General features: G+C 35.9%; 2 protein-coding genes and 1 long non-coding RNA gene across 3 annotated transcripts; 1 reads left to right on the forward strand and 2 right to left on the reverse strand.

Moving 5' to 3' along the window:
* Positions 1–5,412: 5,412 nt before the first annotated feature.
* On the reverse strand, positions 5,413–6,225 carry LOC131019084 (agamous-like MADS-box protein AGL29). Its single transcript, XM_057947766.1, has one exon. It carries the CDS (start codon positions 6,223–6,225, stop codon positions 5,413–5,415), a length of 813 nt encoding a protein of 270 aa, XP_057803749.1.
* Positions 6,226–9,089: 2,864 nt separating this feature from the next.
* On the forward strand, positions 9,090–16,958 carry LOC131015020 (glutamate receptor 2.7-like). The gene is made up of 5 exons (XM_057943215.1): positions 9,090–9,394; positions 13,940–15,285; positions 15,389–15,701; positions 15,771–16,177; positions 16,247–16,958. Exons 1-5 carry the CDS (start codon positions 9,136–9,138, stop codon positions 16,727–16,729), a joined length of 2,808 nt encoding a protein of 935 aa, XP_057799198.1. The 5' UTR covers positions 9,090–9,135; the 3' UTR covers positions 16,730–16,958.
* On the reverse strand, positions 16,714–17,380 carry LOC131015021 (uncharacterized). Its single transcript, XR_009098435.1, has 3 exons — positions 17,279–17,380; positions 16,965–17,087; positions 16,714–16,848 (listed from the first exon to the last, which is right to left on the reverse strand). It is a non-coding gene; the product is annotated as an uncharacterized LOC131015021 (long non-coding RNA).
* Between the last annotated feature and the right edge of the window lie 1,826 nt (positions 17,381–19,206).

The raw sequence follows: 19,206 nt of genomic DNA on the forward strand, positions 1-19,206 counted from the left end.
GCAAAAACGCATGGGTATTTTTAAAGCCACTGACATGGAAACTTTGGTTGACAAGCTTTTCCTCATTCGTTTTCATGGGCTTCCTTATTTGGATTCTTGAACATCGGATCAATGAAGATTTCAGGGCCTCTTTGGCATCAAGTAGGCATGATATTCTGGTTTGCCTTCTCAACGATGGTGTTCGCTCAGAGTAAGTTATGATTGTTGCCAGCATTACACATACATTACTACACTAATCTAACAAGTAATTTCCTTTGATTTCATTTTGTAGAGGAGAGAGTGATAAGCAACTTGTCTAGGTTTCTGCTGATTATATGGTTCTTGGTGGAGAAAATAAAAAGTGAAATAAGGAGGAATCAAATCCTCATCTGAAATATGGAACAAATATGCACCATATATAAGGCCATATTATTCCAGTATTATTCTAAAGTAAAATATACAAAATCCTTTGAAATCCTTAAACCTAAAATGCTGGAACCACACATCTCTTTCTTCCTCTTACCTTCTTCTCCCTCTATCCTCTGCTCACTCTGGCCGATAGCAGCCGCCATATGCTGCCACCATCTCCACCCTCTGCCCCTGATTCGACTACTCAGCCAACAACACACACACCACACCAAGGAATCCCCCATTCTCCTGACTCGGTACAGCAGCAGCAGCGCCCCTACCAATTGAATTAGGAAAAAAAATGCAAATAAAAAAGAAGTTGTTAGTGCAAGAAGAATCCATGAAGATGCTATCTTTAACTTGAAATAGAAAATAAAAATGATAACAGAATCAGCATACATAAATTCTGCATTCTACATTACTAACCATTTACTTCCAAAAAACAAAATCAGCATACACTATGCATTCTACATTAGAAACACTTGCAAAAAACAAAATCATACACGCACACACAACCATTTCGAACCAGATTAGTCTACTATGCACATGACAAGACGATCTACTCCTATTCGCATACATTCTCTTCCTCGCTAGAACACAAAACCTAAGTACCAAATAATCAAGCTCAAAACACCAAGACTCGGACCTTCTTTCCTGCAAGGCTTGCTCTGCTCCCTAAACACATCAAAAGAAGAAAGTTTTGAGCTATATTAAGTTGAACCTAGCTAAGTTATCAATTTATTTTGATGCAAAACGACAATATGTTATGGAATAAGAAAATTAAGCCCAGCCCATCGATACTGCAGAAAGACGAATAACTCCAAAGCTACTGCAAGCTCACCTCAACAATAGCTGGTCATGAGCCATAGGCAGCGAGCAACAACTATTTCCAAAATACCATACCACGTCGCTCAGAGTTTGCATAAACAACCACATGAATGTGAAATTAAAGTAAGTTTAACCCTAATAACTTAATCTCATACGCCACTGTTTTTCAAAGATATAAACACATTAAGATACTTTTCAAAAATTAAGGAACATCAAATCTACTACCCAATAAATTTCACCTGTCATTTGCAAACATATCAAAGTTCAATTGTAGACTTTCAACGGATTCACAAGCTGTAGCATGAAAATGTCCAGGTTTTAGAACATAAGGATATGAGCTAAAGCGGAGAAACACGAAACTTGAATCAGTCTTCTGACGCTTATGTAGGCCATGAAGAAACCCAAAAAAAATTGATCTTTATATATTATCTACACTCTATGCAAAGGGGAAAGTATCAATCCTGTTGGCACTAAAGAGAACGCAGCACCAACAAAAATCAAGGCAAAAATGATGGTAAAAGTCAGCTATAGCATAAACAAATATAATCAAAAGTTTACACCACTGACAATTCAATAAAGCTTAATAAATCTATATAACCAATCAAGAAAATAAATCCAAAAGAAAGGGACAACAACTAAATCCAATCTGCAACACGGAGATAAAGGTAAATTGCGGCGATCTCAAAACACATTTGGGAAAATAATAATATTTTCAAAAAATAAATAATGAAATTAAGCTTACTTTGAACCAGAACGAAGAGTGGAAGCCACAAATCACCATTGATTGGCTGTAAAACTCTCATCATTTGAACTAATGAATTTATAGCTAAAACCTAGATTATTAAGTTTCCATTGTTAATTTGTATCTAAAATTGGCTGATTATTGATTGATAGGTAAATCATATAATCGTATTGCATAATGATTCTTTCCAAAATTTGTTCTTTCTAAAATTCACACTAATCATTCCATATTCATAATAATCAAATATAATCTTTCCTAATAGAATACTTACCATGGCTAATCAAGAACTGTTTCGGAGCCAAGTAATGTCCGGCGGATTGACGGCGGTGGTGCCAGACGCAAGGCAGCCATTGGCGGCAGCGCCGACTTGGGGGTAGGGCTGTTGCGGGAAGAGAGAGTCTGGTGTTGAAACGGGAGGAAAGGGCGGCGACACTGACTTGGGGCCGGACTGCGGCGAATTGAAGCGAGGGAGGGAGACTCTGGCGTTGAAACGAGGAAAGGAGAAGGGGCGGCGGCGCTGACTTGGGAGTGCGAATCGACACGGGGGAGGGAGAGTCTGTGAAATTAGGATTTGAGAATTTTGGGGAAAAAGAACCGGTGTGGAGATGGGAGGGGGCAGATCGCGGCGGGGGAAGGGGACGGGGTGGTCTGGCGAAGCAGATCGCAGCGGTGGGAGGGGCGGGGCGCCGTGCGGGAGTAGAGACGGGAGGGAAGGGGATGAGATTTGGGAATTAGCATAGAGAAATTATTCTTGCTATGTTTTTAAAAATTTAAATAAAATAGCTGATGTGGATCTATATTGCCACATGTCATGTATATTATAAAGCCTCCGTATATTATAAAGCTAGAAGCTCTAGAATTGCAGAGATTTTGAATGGTGAAATTTTAAATATATTACGTAGGACCCCGGATCAAGGAGAGCGCAGGAATCCCAAATCGTATTATATACTCCCTCCGTCCCATTATTGAAGACACACTTTGGGTGTCCCAATAATAAAGACATACTTCCAAATAAGGAAAGAATTAGGCTTTAATATACACTAGTTAATTGCACCTTAATCAAAGTATAAATAAGACAAAAAAAACCCTAAACCAATTTTCTACCCTCTGCCTCTCTCTCCCAGAATCGACCCCCCCTCTCTCTCTCGGCTCTCTCGCCGCCGGCGCCGCCCTGATCGCAACACCTCCCGACGAAGGCCGGCGGTATCCATCCCCATCTCGCCCTCTCTCTCTCTCTTTTCTCTCTTGCCTGACGAAGACGTCGCCTCAGTGGTGCAGCCGCCGCCTGCTGCTTCTTCTCCGGCTGAACAGCCGTCACCCACCCCCTGTTCGGCCGTCACCCACCCCTCTCTCTTCTCCTTTCGACTGCACAGCAGCGGTGGCTTCGCTTCCTCCGACGGAATCGTTTGCCTCCTCTCCTTCGTTCTCTCCCTCCTCGCCGGTGGACTAGGGTTTGCAGCGCGGCGCCCCTCCCCCTTTCTTCTCCTTCTCCGCCGCCGCCTGCTTCTCCTTCTCCAGTCGACGGCGGCTCTGGGGCCGCGCCGCGACCGCCTTCCTTCTTCCCCTCGCATCTCTCTCTGTCCGACTCCTCTCTCTTCCCCTCTCGGTTCTCCCTCATCTCTCTCGCTCATCTCTCTCTCCCTAAACTCTGTGTCTACCGCGATTCGATTTTTGGGTTAGGGGCTAGGGTTTGCCGCGATTCGATTTTTGGGTTCGATTTTGCAAGTTCGATTTTGGGTTTGATTTCTGGGTTTGATTTGGGGGGTGAATTTCTGAGGTGGTGGTGGTTGTCGTAGGCGGCGGCGGTAGTGTCGATTTTGGGTATGAATTGGGGATTGAATTTCTGAGGTGGCGGTGGTGGTTGTCGGAGGCGGCGGTGGTGGTTGAGTTTCCAGACAATATTTTTTATTTAATTCATTTAAATTAATTAAAATTTTCAAAATTAATGAAATTACAAAAATTTAAAATTCAACTAAAACATTAAATAGAAATAAATAAATATACTAAATTAAAACTAATCAACTACACTAATAGTGGTGGGCCACAACACTTTAACAACTAATCTACCTCTCCTTAATCTCCGTGCCCAAAAGACCTATGTCTTTATTAATCAACTACACTAATAGTGGTGGGCCACAACACTTTAACAACTAATCTACCTCTCTTTAATCTCCGTGCCCAAAAGACCTATGTCTTTATTAATGGGACGGAGGGAGTATTTGATTAGATCATATCTTTAATAGTATAATTTCAAGAGTTTACATATTAGGTTGTCTATTATGCTCCACAAATACTTGGGAGTGTAATATGTTTGACGCTAAGAAAAAAAAAATGGAAGAAGAAGAAGAAAACTGGCACGGAAATTCCACAATGTCTAGCCGAACCACGTCGTTTTATAGTAGATGGTTAAAGAAAAGAGGTGATCACGATTTCACTTGGAATTGAATCCATGCAAATGAAAAAAGATCTATTTGAATAAAGGGTTAATTGCCCTTAAAATATTGAACTTTCGTCCAATTCTGATTTTACATACAAACTTTGAAATATAGCGTGAAAATTACTAAACTTTAGATTTTATCTGATTTTGCTACTAATCCAAATTTCGGCCAAATACCAAATTAATATGACGTGCCAATATTTCACGTGGTGTATCTATTGTTAATTTTTTATTAATAAAAAAAGAACACAAAGTAAATAACCCAAATTGTCAATAACTTAATATATCAAATCAAATAATAGTATTTTTTTTTAATTCTCAAGTTTAAATAAAAATTTTTCTAGTTCACTATTACACAACTAATTACTCCAATATATAAAATAGAAGTCATTCAAATAGTATAAATTAATATGTATATTTTATAAAAAAAAATAATCTTTAGATAATGAAAATTTAATAAACTTTATTTCTTAGCTAAATAATTTTTTTATATATTAAGTTATTGATAATTAAAATGTTCTTTTGTTGACACACCTAAATTCAAAGAAGTCCCTTACTATTATCGAATTTATTCAATTAATTAATTCAACTAAAAAATAATATTATTTGATTTGATATATTAAATTATTGATAATTTGAATTATTTGCTTTGTGTTCTTTTTTTATTGATAAGAAATTAAATAAAAAATATTATTTTATCAACTAATTGTCACGCATGTAAGAATAAATACGTCAAGTCAAAATTGACACACCATATTATATATTAGCTTGGTATTTTGTCGAAATTTGGAATAAAATCAAAAGTTTAGTAATTATCACGCCGCAGCTCAAAGTTTGTGTGCAAAATTAAAATTAGATGAAAGTTCAGTACGTTATGGGCAATTAAACCTTGAATAAATGATTATTAGTAGTAAATTTCAGATATCAAAATGATCAATTCATAGTGCATGGAAATGGAGTAACATGTAGATGAAGAAATAGTAGAAGTAAAAGAAAACACATTTTGCCATAGCTAAAACTAACTCCCCCCTTGATTGGAGGTAACAGCTTCTTCTTCCCCAGCAGCAGCAGATGGAATATTCTCAACTCCCGAAGCAAGAGGAAAACACAAATTTGCCGACGGAATACCCTGACTCCGAGGCACCAAATTAGGGCACAAATGTCGACCACCACCGGACCCATCCACATGCCCCGCCGCCGGAAAAACATTCTGCCCACTTCCACCACCACCACCCTCCGGACTCACATAATACCGATACTGAGGCGCAAAGACGCGACGGTAAAACGGATCCGCCGCCGCCGCCGCCGACGAACTCGATCCTCCATTCCGCAGCCGCGCCACCTTATCCTCAACCCGAGCTTTGAAATTCCCGAACCACGCCGTCCACTGCCTCACCTGCTCCTTATCGAGGCCGTCGACGGCGGTTTCTTCCCACCAGGCTTTCTGCCTGGCCTGATCCGCCTCGTCGAGGCGGCGCTGGTAGTCTTTGAGGCGGAGCTTCTGGTCGAGCAGGTCGTCGAGGCGCTTGTTGAGGGCGTCGATGCGCGCGCGCGCGTGGGAGTCGATGGCGCGTGCGGAGTGGCGCGTGGGGCGGTCGGGGTGGAGGTAGCGGTCGAGGACGGAGTCCATGGTCGGGGAGAAGAAGGAGAAGGGGTTGTCTGTGGGCGAGAACACGATGACGCCGACGTCGGCGCCGCAGAGGGTGCTGAGCTCGCTGGCCTTCTTGAAGAGGCCGAGGCGCCGCTTCGAGAAGGAGGCGTAGAGGTCGTCTTGGTTCTGTATCAGCCGCATTGGGATCCTCTGCCGCCCCCTTGTCTGCCTCGCCGCCATTTTTATTCTGCTACTTTTTTTTGTCACCTTAAATGAGGAAGAAGATGATTCATACATTGTGCTCGTGTTATTATGGCGATTTTTTATAGAATTTTGAGTAGGTGAATTGGCCCTAATTAAATTATAATTCGACATTAATGAATCGTGATCAGATTGTGTTTCTGGCTTATTTTTAAATTATAATATGGATTTTGATTTTGTGGTGTGATTATTTAGTCTGATCAATTTACAAATATTATAAATATGGTTTGTACTTATATTTGTGGTTTATGAACAACGAATATAAATTGTTATACGAAATTGTTCATGAACCATGAATATAAGTTCATGAACAACGAATACAAATATGAACTTAATAGTTTGAGTTAAAATTTTCAATTGATTAAAGCTAACATGTATTGCCGGAAGTTGATTTGGCATTAAATGTAGTATGAAGTTGTTGTATCTATTGAAAATAATGACGACGTTGCTAAATCAGGTTCTGTGATACATGCAAACTTCAGTTAAAGTTAAAATCCGCGCGCATTATATAATTTAATAACAACGTTTAAAATATATATGTGTAGGGAATGGTTTAAATGAGAATGATCATATACTGTGATAATGAGAATTGATATAAATAAGTCAATATATAGGGTTGAATAAATTGTTGGTAATGCATGAATAACCATTCAAATTTAGGTTTAAATTAATTCTAAAGAGGCCAAAAGTTTCATCAATTAACTGAATTACGAGCAGCTTATTCAACACTATGGTGATGCGCGATTAGGTATTAATGGAGATGAGATCTTTGCTATCCGATAAATCTAAGGGGGATTGATGTTTCTTTTCTATTTGTTTTTGGAATGTGATATTATGGGTAACTTGATTTAATGGATTTTGATGTATTTTGTTAAATACTAGAGCCGAATTTTGTAATTAGTGAGAGATGGAATGGTTTTGAGGATCGGATTTGGATTTTCGACACTTTCTCTGTAATCTTGAGAACTTGGAAAGTCAGCCTGTTATGTATATACATATAGAGCGTGTTTGATATTGGCTAATACACTGTATTAACTAATTTAGTACAAATCAATCTAGTGTTTGATATTATTTAGTAATAATGCGGATGACCCGATTTAATTCCACGACCTAGTAGTATTATTAATCCAGATTTTTTAGGATTAATAATACCACCTCCCCCTAGGATTAACTTAAACCAGGATATTCTGTATTTAGCCATGATAGCAAACACCAACTCAGTATTAATAATCTGTCATTATCCACGCTAAATATCCTGATTACAAATTATCCTACATAATCATTTATCGCCACTCAATTTATAATTGGTTGCCAGAATAGTTAAGGGCCTGTTTGATATGGGTTTAAAAGCAGGATAAGTTAAATTAATATGGATTTATGTAGTGTTTGATATTATGTGTTACTAATATGGTCAACTCCAGGTTTATCCCAAGACCCTAGCTTATTTTGTGGGATTAACCCACACTAATTATTCCACCTCCCCCATGGGATTAACCCACACTAATTATTCCACCCCCTCCATAGGCTACTAATTTAGGTATTTGGTATGTTAATCCAATCTATTTCAATGGATACCAAACACTTTTTGGGATTAATTACCAATGATATCAAACACCCATCTGAGATTAGAAATCATGATTAATCCACACTAAATTATCAGGATAATTTATATCCTGATTAATCCAATACTGAAAATCAAACGGGCCCATGTATTACAAAGTTAATTTTCTGCATGCATGTAAATGTTGATCTTTTATTATTTGAAATCTGATTTTTAGTTATGTGCCTATTAAATTAAATATGACTTGACAGAGAGTTCACTTAGTTAACTCTTAAGAGTATATGTCGAATTGCCTGTAACGGTTAATTACAGTTTTATAAGAAGCATTGTGTGTCATGTAATTTGTATAAAATAAAAAATGAATTGCGATATACATACAAGTGGCTGAACACAAATATATGAGCGCCAATACATAACAATACAAGCTAATGTTTATTAATTTAGTTATGAAAATATCGATCCAAACTACTTGGATGTCTCCTCCTTTCATAACCCCACATTAATTAACTTTTGCTTTTCATTTTCTTTGTATTTCATATTTTTGAGCGATTGGTTAGCATCTTTCCTCAAGCAAACAAGTTTGCAAAGCATCCTTATATTAATGGCTTGATATAGTCAAGGTAAACGCAGTACTAGTCTAATATACATTCGAAAATCATTTTTTGTCGTTTTAACTGCAATCAAGCTAACGACTTTTCAAGTCCACAATTATATTTAGAGGGTGTTTGGGTAAGCTTATTTTAAATAGCTTATAAGCTCTTGGAGCTTATAAGATGTTTCAAGAGCTTATAAGATGTCATTTTTAAGAGCTTATAAATTGTCAAAGTGTTTGGATAATTGAGTTTATAAGTTAGAGAGAGAATTTTTTTTGCAAGAGAGAGACAATATTTTTTTAGAGAGAGAAAATCGAAGAAAAATGAACTTAAATGATATATGATGAAAATAATAAATTATAGTTGAAAAATATTTGTAAAAAAATTGTTGCATATGAGATTATAAAAAAATAAGTTGGGGTAGATGAACTTATTTTTTGGGGAGCTTATTTTGCCAAACACTTTGAAAGAGCTTATAAGCTATTTTGGAGGAGCTTATAAGCTCAGTCAAACACCCTCTTAATGATACGCGTCGCAGGAAAATTCCATCTCACATTCTATCCCACAAATCGATTTCAATGTAACTATCGACAATTAATACTATTATGTTGACACAAGTAACTATAGAGTCGACTCAATGAGCATGCAAATACCTCTCCAAATTTTGACGTCTCTTTGGATGTATAACTGTGCCCAAAATAATCATCAACTCATGAATTTTGAGAGCTGAACAAGATGAAGTTGGAGGCTCCTCTTGTTGTTTTGGTTCTCTTCTTGAACACTTTGTCCATGAATAGCGCTACGGCGCAGAGCACACCTTTCCCTGTGAGAGTTGGAGTGGTGCTAGACATGGACGATTATGTCGGAAAAATGGGGTCCACCTGCATCACAATGGCGCTCTCGGATTTCTACACCAGAAATGGCCACTACCAGACTAGGCTGCTTCTCAACAAGAGGCACTCCAGGAGAGATGTTGTTGGGGCAGCTGCTGCAGGTGATAGTAATACTACTTATTACACTACTATAATCTAGTTTAAGGCCACTACAAGAAAATGCGGCTCTAACGATCGAAATTTCGGTCGTTAAAACCCAAAAATCGGTCGTTAATATTTTTAACGACCGATTTAACGATCGTTTTTTTCGGTCGTTGTTTGCATCGTCGCCCGAGTTTTAACGAGCGTTTTTTCGATTGTTAAATTTAACGACCGAAATTTCGGTCGTTAAAAAGAGAAAATAAAATAAAAAATATAAATAAAAAAATTATTTTTTTTTATTTTTTTAAATAACGATCGAAATTTTATTTTTAACGACCGAATAAAATTAATAAAAAAAAATATTTTTTTTTCGAAAAATATATATATATATATATATATATATTTTTATATCTTTGTATCCCACAAGTATTTTTAGTGTATTTCTGTATTTCTAATGTATTTTGACCTTAATTGCATATCATTTGACGGACTTCCCAGTAGGTCACCCATCTTACTTGTGCTCTAAGTCAAGCACGCTTAACCTTTAAGTTCCTTTCGAGTAGTCACCAATAGAGAACACTCGTATTATTGATATATATAGTACCTATTAATTCATTTAAACTCTAATTCAATATAAAATATCATTAATCATTCATAACCTTATAATATGTCGAGATAATAACTAAGATTTGTGGTGTCGGCGAAACATTGACGATAAATATACGATCGAATTTAAAATAATAAAAAAATAATATTATCGTAATTAAAAAAAAGAAAAGAAAATATGAGTATGAAAAATAACAATCAAATCAACAAAATCAATATTAAATCAAATAATCAATATTAATAAAATTAATATTTGAAAAATAATTTTATTATTTTAAAATAATAAAATTATTAATATTTTGAAAATAATGAATCTAATAATTTAGAAAATCTAATAAGTCTAATAATTTATTATAATAAGTCTAATAATTTATTATTATTTGCAAATAATATCACATTTTTATTAATAATCAATATTATCTATTTTTATAGAATAATATTATGAAAATAACAATCATTTTCAAAATATTCTCTATAATTTGAAAAAAATAATTAAATAGAAAATTACTAAAAAATAAATAAATATATATATATATATATATTTATATATAATCAAAAAATAACAATAAATAAAAATAAAAATAAATAAAAATAAAAAAGAAATTTAAAATTTTTAATATTTAAAAAATAAAAATAAAATTAACGACCGATTATTCGGTCGTTAATAAATAAAAAAAATAAATAAGTAAAAAAAATAAAAAATAAATAAAAATAATTTTAACGATCGAAAAATTCGGTCTTTAAAAAAATAATTAATTTTTTTTTATTTAAAAAATATTAAAAAAATAAAAAATTAAAAAAAAAATTAAAAAATAATATTAACGACCGAATAATTCGGTCGTTAAAAAAATTAATTTTAAAAAAAAAATTATTTTTTTAAAAAAAAAAATAATTTTTTAATAAAAAAATATAAAAATATATATTAACGACCGAATTTTCGGTCGTTAAAATTAAAAAATAATTAAAATATAAAAAAATAATTTTTACGACCGAAAATTCGGTCGTTAAAAAAAATTAAATATTAAAATATTAAAAAAATAATTAGAATCGTTAAAAAATAAAAATAAATAAAAAATAAAATCGATCGTTAAACGGTCGTAAATTGGTCGTTAAGGCCGCAAAATTAACGACCGAAATTTCCGGTCGTTAATTTCGGTCGTTAAACGCGTGTTTTTCTTGTAGTGGGCCCTAATATATGATTCTGAATTGAACATGGGAAAACTTTACTTACTTTATCTATTTTATTCTTTGCTGTATCATGCCGGTTTTGCCAGTCCATCTGATTCCAACACTGTGCAACCACAGAAAAAAGTGAAATCCATTACTCTTTTCATGTTAATTGACGCATGTTTGCCGCATGCACCATATATATGTAGCTGCGATAATCAGACATGTATGATAAGTTAGGCTGTTCTTTGAGCTTAATCTAGCTAGCATTTATATTCTTCCTTTCTTCTTCTTTTTTTCCTAGTCGGAATAGGCTCGCGAATATGTTTACGAATAGGCTCACGAATAAGTTCACGAATATATTTGCGAATAGGCTCACGAATAGGTTCATTAAATAATAATTTTATATATTTTATTTGTTAAATAATTTTTAAATAATAAAAATAATACTCATAATTTAAAAAAATTACTACTAACTTGATGAATTATCTATTTGTTAAAAATAAATTATAAATTATGATTCATAGATAGTCTAGTAATATATGAACAAATATAATTTTTTTATTTTAATGAAACCTTAATATATAAATAAGGGAAAAGGTGCAGATTCGCCCCCGTAGTAGTAGCCCTTATAGCGTATAACCCCTCTTACTCACTGTGTGTGCAACTAAACACCCGAACTCAAAAAATGGCTCAATTTAGCCCCTCTAACCAAACGGTGTTATCCCACAGTTAGTCAATTTTTTTTTAATTAAAAAGTGGGGCCCGCTATTAGTCTTGCTCAACTCTCATCTCTCTCTCGGCCACTCCACCGCCACCGCCACCTTCCACCACCAGCCGCTCATCCACGACGCAACCGCAACAGCTGAACGTCAGCAGCAACAGCAGCAACAACCCAGGCTCCATCTCTCTCTCATCCTCTGCGTATCGCCGGATCACGCCTAGCTTCGGCAATATACCTGCATCAACACTTAACACCGGCTTTCCTCTCAACATCTCGAAAGGCCTGATCATGATCTACGGATCTGGAAACACGGCGTGATTCTTCGTCATCGTGAAATCATGGATGTACGACGGGCTCTCCAGAGAGAAAATCGGGACGTCGCGCTGCTTTGCTCAGTCGCGGTCGACTCTGAAATGGGTCAGGAAAGGCGGCACAACGAAGTATCTGAAGGCGAAGGCCTCGCCGGTGTCGGGGTCGATTTTCGGGTGCGCAATCATGGTGAGGAAGAAGCGGTTGTTGTTGCAGAAATCGCGGCAGCCGACGGTGGTGATTTCTCCTTCCGGCGCTATCTTCACTTGGTAGGGGAGATCGGTCTCCATTAGGGCGTGGAGGCCGCCGCCGATTAGGGCTAAGCTGGTGTTGGCGGTGCCGAGGCCGTCGATAAAGGTAGGGGTGAGCATCGGTTCGGTTCGGTGTAAAATCGAACCAAAAACTCAAAACCGAAAACCGAACCGATGGTTAAAATTGGAACCGAATCGCACCAATTGGGGGTCCGAAACTGAACCGATAAAACCATCGGCCGAACCGAACGATGCAATTTTTTTTATTTTATTTTTTTTCGAAAATATCAATTAAAAATTATAAAATAATGTAAAATACACAAATTTCAAATGTCAAATCCCCACAACATGAACATGATAAATAATTATATATTATAATTGTGAATTAGGGTTTTAGTTTTAGGTTAAAAAATTAGAAAAATAATTATATATTATAAAATAATTATATATAATAAAATATTAATATGTATCGGTTCGGTTCGGTTTAAAACCCAACCAAAAAATGAAAACCGACACCAAACCAAAAATTTTTGGTTTTTACTTTTCAAAATCGAACCGAAAACCGAACCAATAGAATTGAGACCGAACCGCACCAATCCAGTTCGGTTCGGTTCGATTTTCAGTGTCGGTTCGGTTTCTGCTCACCCCTAGATAAAGGGGTTAAATTGGCAGAGAAGCACTCGAGCTAGGGTTAGCGCCATTGATGTGGAGAGATTGCTGCAGAAGTAGGCGACGATGTTGGGGAAGATGGCCCCCCCACTTTTTAATTAAAAAAAAAAAGTTTGACTAACGGTGGGATAACACCGTTTGGTCAGAGGGGCTAAATTGAACCATTTTTTTGAATTTGAGGGTTTAGTTGCACACACAGTGAATAAGAGGGGTTATACGCTATAAGGGCTACTACTTCATGGGCCAATCTACACCTTTTCCCTATAAATAATTTGAACCGAGCTCGAATTCGAGCTTGAATTTGAAATCGAGCTTGAAATTCGAGCCGAGCCCGAGCTCGAGATAAACGAATAATTAACGAGCCGAATTCGAACCAAACTTGAGCTTGATATTATATAAGCGAGCCGAGCTCGAGCTCGAGCCGAACCAAATCTTCACAAACCGAATCTTCACAAACCGAGCCCGAGCCTGGAGGTATTCGGCTCGGCTCGGTTCGTATAAAGTCCTTGAGATACCAATTTATTTGCATACCTTGCATGATAGAAAAGAATGTTCACAAGCAACAGAAACAGATGTTTCATGCTCTACTAATAATATCAACATTAGAGCTTAATCGCCATAAAACTTGGAGTTAGAAATTGAAATCAAGATCAAAATGTCATCATCAACAAATTAACAGGTTTATTCTATAAAGTGCATAAACTAAAAAATACAAATTGCCACTGGATGGCTAAAGACCAAAGAAAAAAAAAAGTGTATTCTTTTCATACCTTTGCCTAATGCAATGTGGAAATTTGTAATGTGACATAATTTTCTTGCAATGAAAATATGAAATGCAGCTCTAGATCTACTGAAGAATGTTGAAGTGCAAGCAATCATAGGTCCATCGTCCTCGATGCAGGCAAATTTTATGATAAATCTTGGTAATAAGTCTCAAGTACCGATCATAACCTTTTCAGCCACAAGCCCGTCTCTCTTGTCAATCCAAAGTCCATACTTTGTTCGTGCTACCTTAAGCGACTCTTCCCAAGTAAAGGCCATAGCTGCAATAGTCCAAGCCTATGGATGGAGAGAGGTTGTGCCCATCTATGTGGATAATGAGTTTGGACAAGGGATTATGCCATTTTTAGCAGACGCCTTGGAACAGGTAAATGTGCACATACCTTACAGGAGTGTCATACCAGCATTCGCGACAGATGAGCGTATTGATGCAGAGCTTTCCAAGCTGATGACATACCAAACTAGAGTTTTCATTGTCCACATGCGGACGGCTCTTGGTTCTCGCCTCTTCACCAAAGCTAAACTACTGGGAATGATGAGTGAAGACTATGTTTGGATCATAACTGAAGGCATGACAAACGAGTTAACTTCAATTGATCGTTCAGTTATGGAAGAAGATATGCAAGGAGTTATAGGTGTACAACCACATATTCCAAAATCGAAAGTGCTTCACAACTTCAGAGTCAAATACAAGAAAGAGCTTCACCAGCAAAACCCAACAAATCATGACCCGGATTTGAACATCTTTGGACTCTGGGCGTATGACTCAGCGGTTGCATTAGCAATGGCAGTAGAAAAGGCAAGAATAAGAAATGCTACATATCTGAAGAAGGCAAATGATTCAACAACATCAACAGATCTTGAAGGCTTTGGAGTCTCGGGCGTTGGAACTGAACTCATTCAGGCGTTGTCAAGTACCACTTTCAGAGGCCTTGCTGGAGAATTTAAACTAGTTGAGGGACAACTCCAGTCACCTCCTTACCAGATAGTCAATGTGATCGGTGCAAGAGCTCGAGTTGTAGGATATTGGACAAAAGATAATGGAATTGTTAGAGAGCTCAACTTTGCAAAATCTACCACAAATGCATACTCCACATCCAAGTCCAACATTGGACCCATAATATGGCCAGGCGATGGGGCAGTTGCACCCAAGGGTTGGGTCCTTCCGACCAATGGAAAGAAGTTGAGAATAGGAGTACCTGTAAAAGCTGGTTTCTTTGAGTTCATGCATGTTACTTGGAACTCCAACAATTCTACAAATGTGGAAGGTTACTGCAAGGAAGTTTTTGATATGGTGATCGAAGCACTACCATATGGCGTGCAGCGTGAGTATGTTCCTTTTGCCAGATCAGACCACACGGCAAACGGCAGTTATGATGAGTTGGTCTATGCAGTATACCAAGGGGTAAGTATATTTTCCACTAACGATTTGAAGATCCAAAAACCACAAAACACACATATAGTATGTTATTAGTTAAGATACATAAGCTGTTTTTTTTCCTGGGCAGATATTTGATGCTGTAGTTGGAGATGCAACAATCATAGCAAATAGGTCAAAGTATGTCGACTTCACCCTGCCTTATACAGAGTCTGGTGTTTCAATGGTTGTAGCGATCAAAAACGACAATAGCAAAAACGCATGGGTATTTTTAAAGCCACTGACATGGAAACTTTGGTTGACAAGCTTTTCCTCATTCGTTTTCATGGGCTTCCTTATTTGGATTCTTGAACGTCGGATTAATGAAGACTTCAGGGGCCCTCTTTGGCATCAAGTAGGCACGATATTCTGGTTTGCCTTCTCAACAATGGTGTTCGCACACAGTAAGTCATAATTGTTGCCAGCAGTAGACATACATTACATTAATCTAACACGTGATTTCGCTTTTGTAGAGGAGAGGGTGATAAGCAACATGTCTAGGTTTCTGCTGATTATATGGTTCTTCGTGGTTCTTATACTCACGCAAAGCTACACAGCTAGTCTTACTTCCATGTTGACAGTCCAAGAGCTGCGACCCGCCATCACAGATGTCAATGACCTTATAAGAAACAAAGAAAATGTGGGCTACAAGAATGGATCATTTGTTTTTGAACTTTTACAAGGTATGAACTTTGATAAATCCAGACTCGTGGCGTATAACTCTACCGAGGGAATGGATGAGCTTTTCCAAAAAGGGAGTGCAAATGGTGGTATAGCTGCTGCTTTTGATGAGATACCATATATGAAGCTTTTCCTAGCCAAATACTGCTCAAAATACACCATGGTTGGCCCTACGTACAAGACAGATGGTTTTGGCTTTGTATGTAATTCATCCCTTGTCTTTCTTTCGATGTATATATATTATTTATTGATATACAAGTGCATGCAGGTGTTTCCTATAGGATCTCCACTAGTACCTGATATTTCACGGGCGATATTAAATGTTACCGAGGGAACGGAGATGAAGAAGATTGAGAGGAAATGGTTCAAAAGCGAAACGAAATGTGCAAACTCTAGTGACGATTCCTCATCAGGCAGTCTTGGGCTGGAAAGCTTCTGGGGGCTCTTCATGATTGTAGGAATAGCTGGAGCTTTAGCCTTTTTAATCTATGTGATGAGGTTCCTATATGAAAATTGGCGTTGCTCGGACTCGGCTGCAGATGCAACGCTAGGAAGCAAATCACTAGAGTTATTCCAAAGGTTCAACAACAAAGACCTCACTTTCCATGCTTTCAAGAACTCCAAACAAAGAGAGAATTATCAGAATGGTTGCGGATGTGATTGTGCGAGAAGAGTGATGCATCAACCTTCTCGCAGAACTCACCAGGCAGCAATGGCCCGCCAAGTCCTGAAGCGCAAGCGCACAACATAGAATTTCAAGTCGAGCAGGATGCATCACTGATAAGGCATGAAGGAGAAGAGTCTAACGTGATGCAACAAGAAGTCGAGCTAGTTCATCGTTTCCAAAACCAGCAATTAGGCAGTTGGCTCCTAGAAATGGCATTCATTCTTAGCACAGGCAACAAACATGTAACATATGTATTCACAGAATCTTATGCTACCATAGATACAAAGATTAATTAAGAAGGTTGCAGAGCAAAACTTACCAGCAATTCTATGATCATAGCTTCCACTTTTTAACTTCACATCTTTCCACTATCTTCTGTACAGTTATTTGAGAATGCTCTTATCACGGCGGCTCCTCATCTAAGTTTGAAGGAGGCAAATTCCTAGAAAAATGAACATTTTTAAGGATATATGTATATATATTTATATGATGTTATAGGCATTGACTCGTATCTATATTAATTTTCAACAAACATGATGTTATAGGCATCCATAAAATCTCACCAGTTTCAACAATCACGCAAGTATCTACACTACAATCAGCACATAAGTGGAATAAACAACATTTACTAACCTTTTTTCTTTGATGGCTGCTCAAATTTCTCATTCTTCCTGTGAAATTATCGAAGGTTAGATGTTGATTGGTCAGTCGAATATTGAGAAGTTTTGGATAATGAGTAAACAAACATCAACTTAAGTTAAAAGATTCCTCACGGTATTTTTTTTTTATTTTTTTTATCTCAAAAAAGAAGAAGAACGTAAAATAGATCTTCACACATAGTAAAATTTAGTTATGAAAATATCGATTCAAAGACATCAACATCATCTAGTTTTCTTATTATTTGTGGTAGTTGGAACGCTCCATGCATGATAGATATTTCATCCGTTATTGTTGTATCACTTATTATTTTTTAGTATCCCCTTATTATTGTTTCATTTTATTAAAAATTAATAATTAATCCTTCAAAAAAGTATGTATCATACTCAGTAATAGTTCCGGGGATTAGGGGAGGCTGAAGCCCCTCGCAATTTTTAAGGTTTCTTTTTATTTTATTTTATTTTATTTTTATATATAAAAAACACAAGAGAGAACATAATATATTATTTTAATAATAGAAGTATTAATTTATTAAATTTGTGTTATTTTAGTCTCCTTTCTCTTTCATAGTTGATTTTCAATATTGAATTTGAGTTAATCGTCAAGTTAAAGTAAAATTATGAACCATTAATAATTAAAATTAGTTCGTTTCAAAAATAAAAATTATTTTTTGAGAAGATGTAACAATTTTTTAAAAAATGCATAAATGTAAGTCTTTATATTCTTTTAATGTACTTATTGTTAGAATTAATGGAATGCGAACAACTATTTATTATAGTAATTGACCGAGTTCTAATCTGAAGCCCATTAAGATTATACTTGAACCGTATGAAATGCTAAAATTGGTTGGCATCTTTCCTTTTATTATCTTTTGTTTTTCATTTTCTTTCTATTTCATATTTTTGAGCAATTGGTTGGCATCTTTCCTCAAGAAGACAAGTTTGAAAAGCATCCTTATATATATATGCCTATTATAAAAGAGTCATGTTGTATAAAATTTGATTTGACTAGTATTATATTATCTATACTTAATTAATTTAAGACCAATTATATAATTTAATACATTATACATATAATAAATCTAAAAATATATTATAGTTTATATTTTAATAATCATTTAAGTATTAGAATTCATTAGAACTGTTTTTTTTTCTAATGACGACAAAATTAGGTGATACTTAATTAATTAAAATTAAATTTTATATTAAATTTAGATGATTTTTTTTAAAAAATTTATGAGTTTTATTGTATTATAATTTTCAAAGATTATCCAATAATTGGTTTAAGAACTATATTAAAATTAATGATAAATGATGCTATAAAATGAAAATAAATATAAATTTAGTTTAAAAAAAATATTTATTAAAATAACTCCGTTTTACGTGCGAATGCACATCATTCTCTACTATAGTACGTATATATTAAAGGCTTCGTATAGTCAAGGTAAACGCTAGCTAGCTTTGAATTATAATTAATAAGCGTTGCAGTCAATGCATTCGAAAAATCTTTTTTTTTTGCCGCTTTATCTGCAAGCAAGACTAACGACTTTTGAAGTCGTCAATATTTAATTATATGCGTTGCCAAAAAATCTTACCATTATGCGTATTATCAGGAAAATTTCACGAGTGGTCTTGGGTACACCTGATGACATGAGTGTACGGTGCAATTGGGTTATATCTTTACTTAACTTTTGATCTGTACTCTGATTTGAACCCATATCCTGATCCAACCCATATAAATAATCAGTACTCCCTTCGTCCCGGCTTTTGGTATCCAGTTGAGAACGACACGAGTTTTAATAAAGTGATTGATGTGTTGTGAGTGGAATAAGGGTCCCACATTTTATGTGAGAGTTAAAATAATTAAAGTGGAGTAAGGGTCCCACCTACTTATACTAAAAATAG

Source organism: Salvia miltiorrhiza, chromosome 3 (genome assembly GCF_028751815.1).
Source record: "Salvia miltiorrhiza cultivar Shanhuang (shh) chromosome 3, IMPLAD_Smil_shh, whole genome shotgun sequence".
In the NCBI taxonomy this organism is placed as follows: Eukaryota; Viridiplantae; Streptophyta; class Magnoliopsida; order Lamiales; family Lamiaceae; genus Salvia; species Salvia miltiorrhiza.

Coding starts and splice junctions, on each gene's coding strand:
- LOC131019084 (XM_057947766.1), bottom strand. CDS start 6,225: ATGGCGGCGAGGCAGACAAGGGGGCGGCAGAGGATCCCAATGCGGCTG.
- LOC131015020 (XM_057943215.1), top strand. CDS start 9,136: ATGAAGTTGGAGGCTCCTCTTGTTGTTTTGGTTCTCTTCTTGAACACT. Junction 15,286..15,388: donor TCTATGCAGTATACCAAGGG/GTAAGTATATTT, acceptor TTTCCTGGGCAG/ATATTTGATGCTGTAGTTGG. Junction 16,178..16,246: donor AGACAGATGGTTTTGGCTTT/GTATGTAATTCA, acceptor AAGTGCATGCAG/GTGTTTCCTATAGGATCTCC.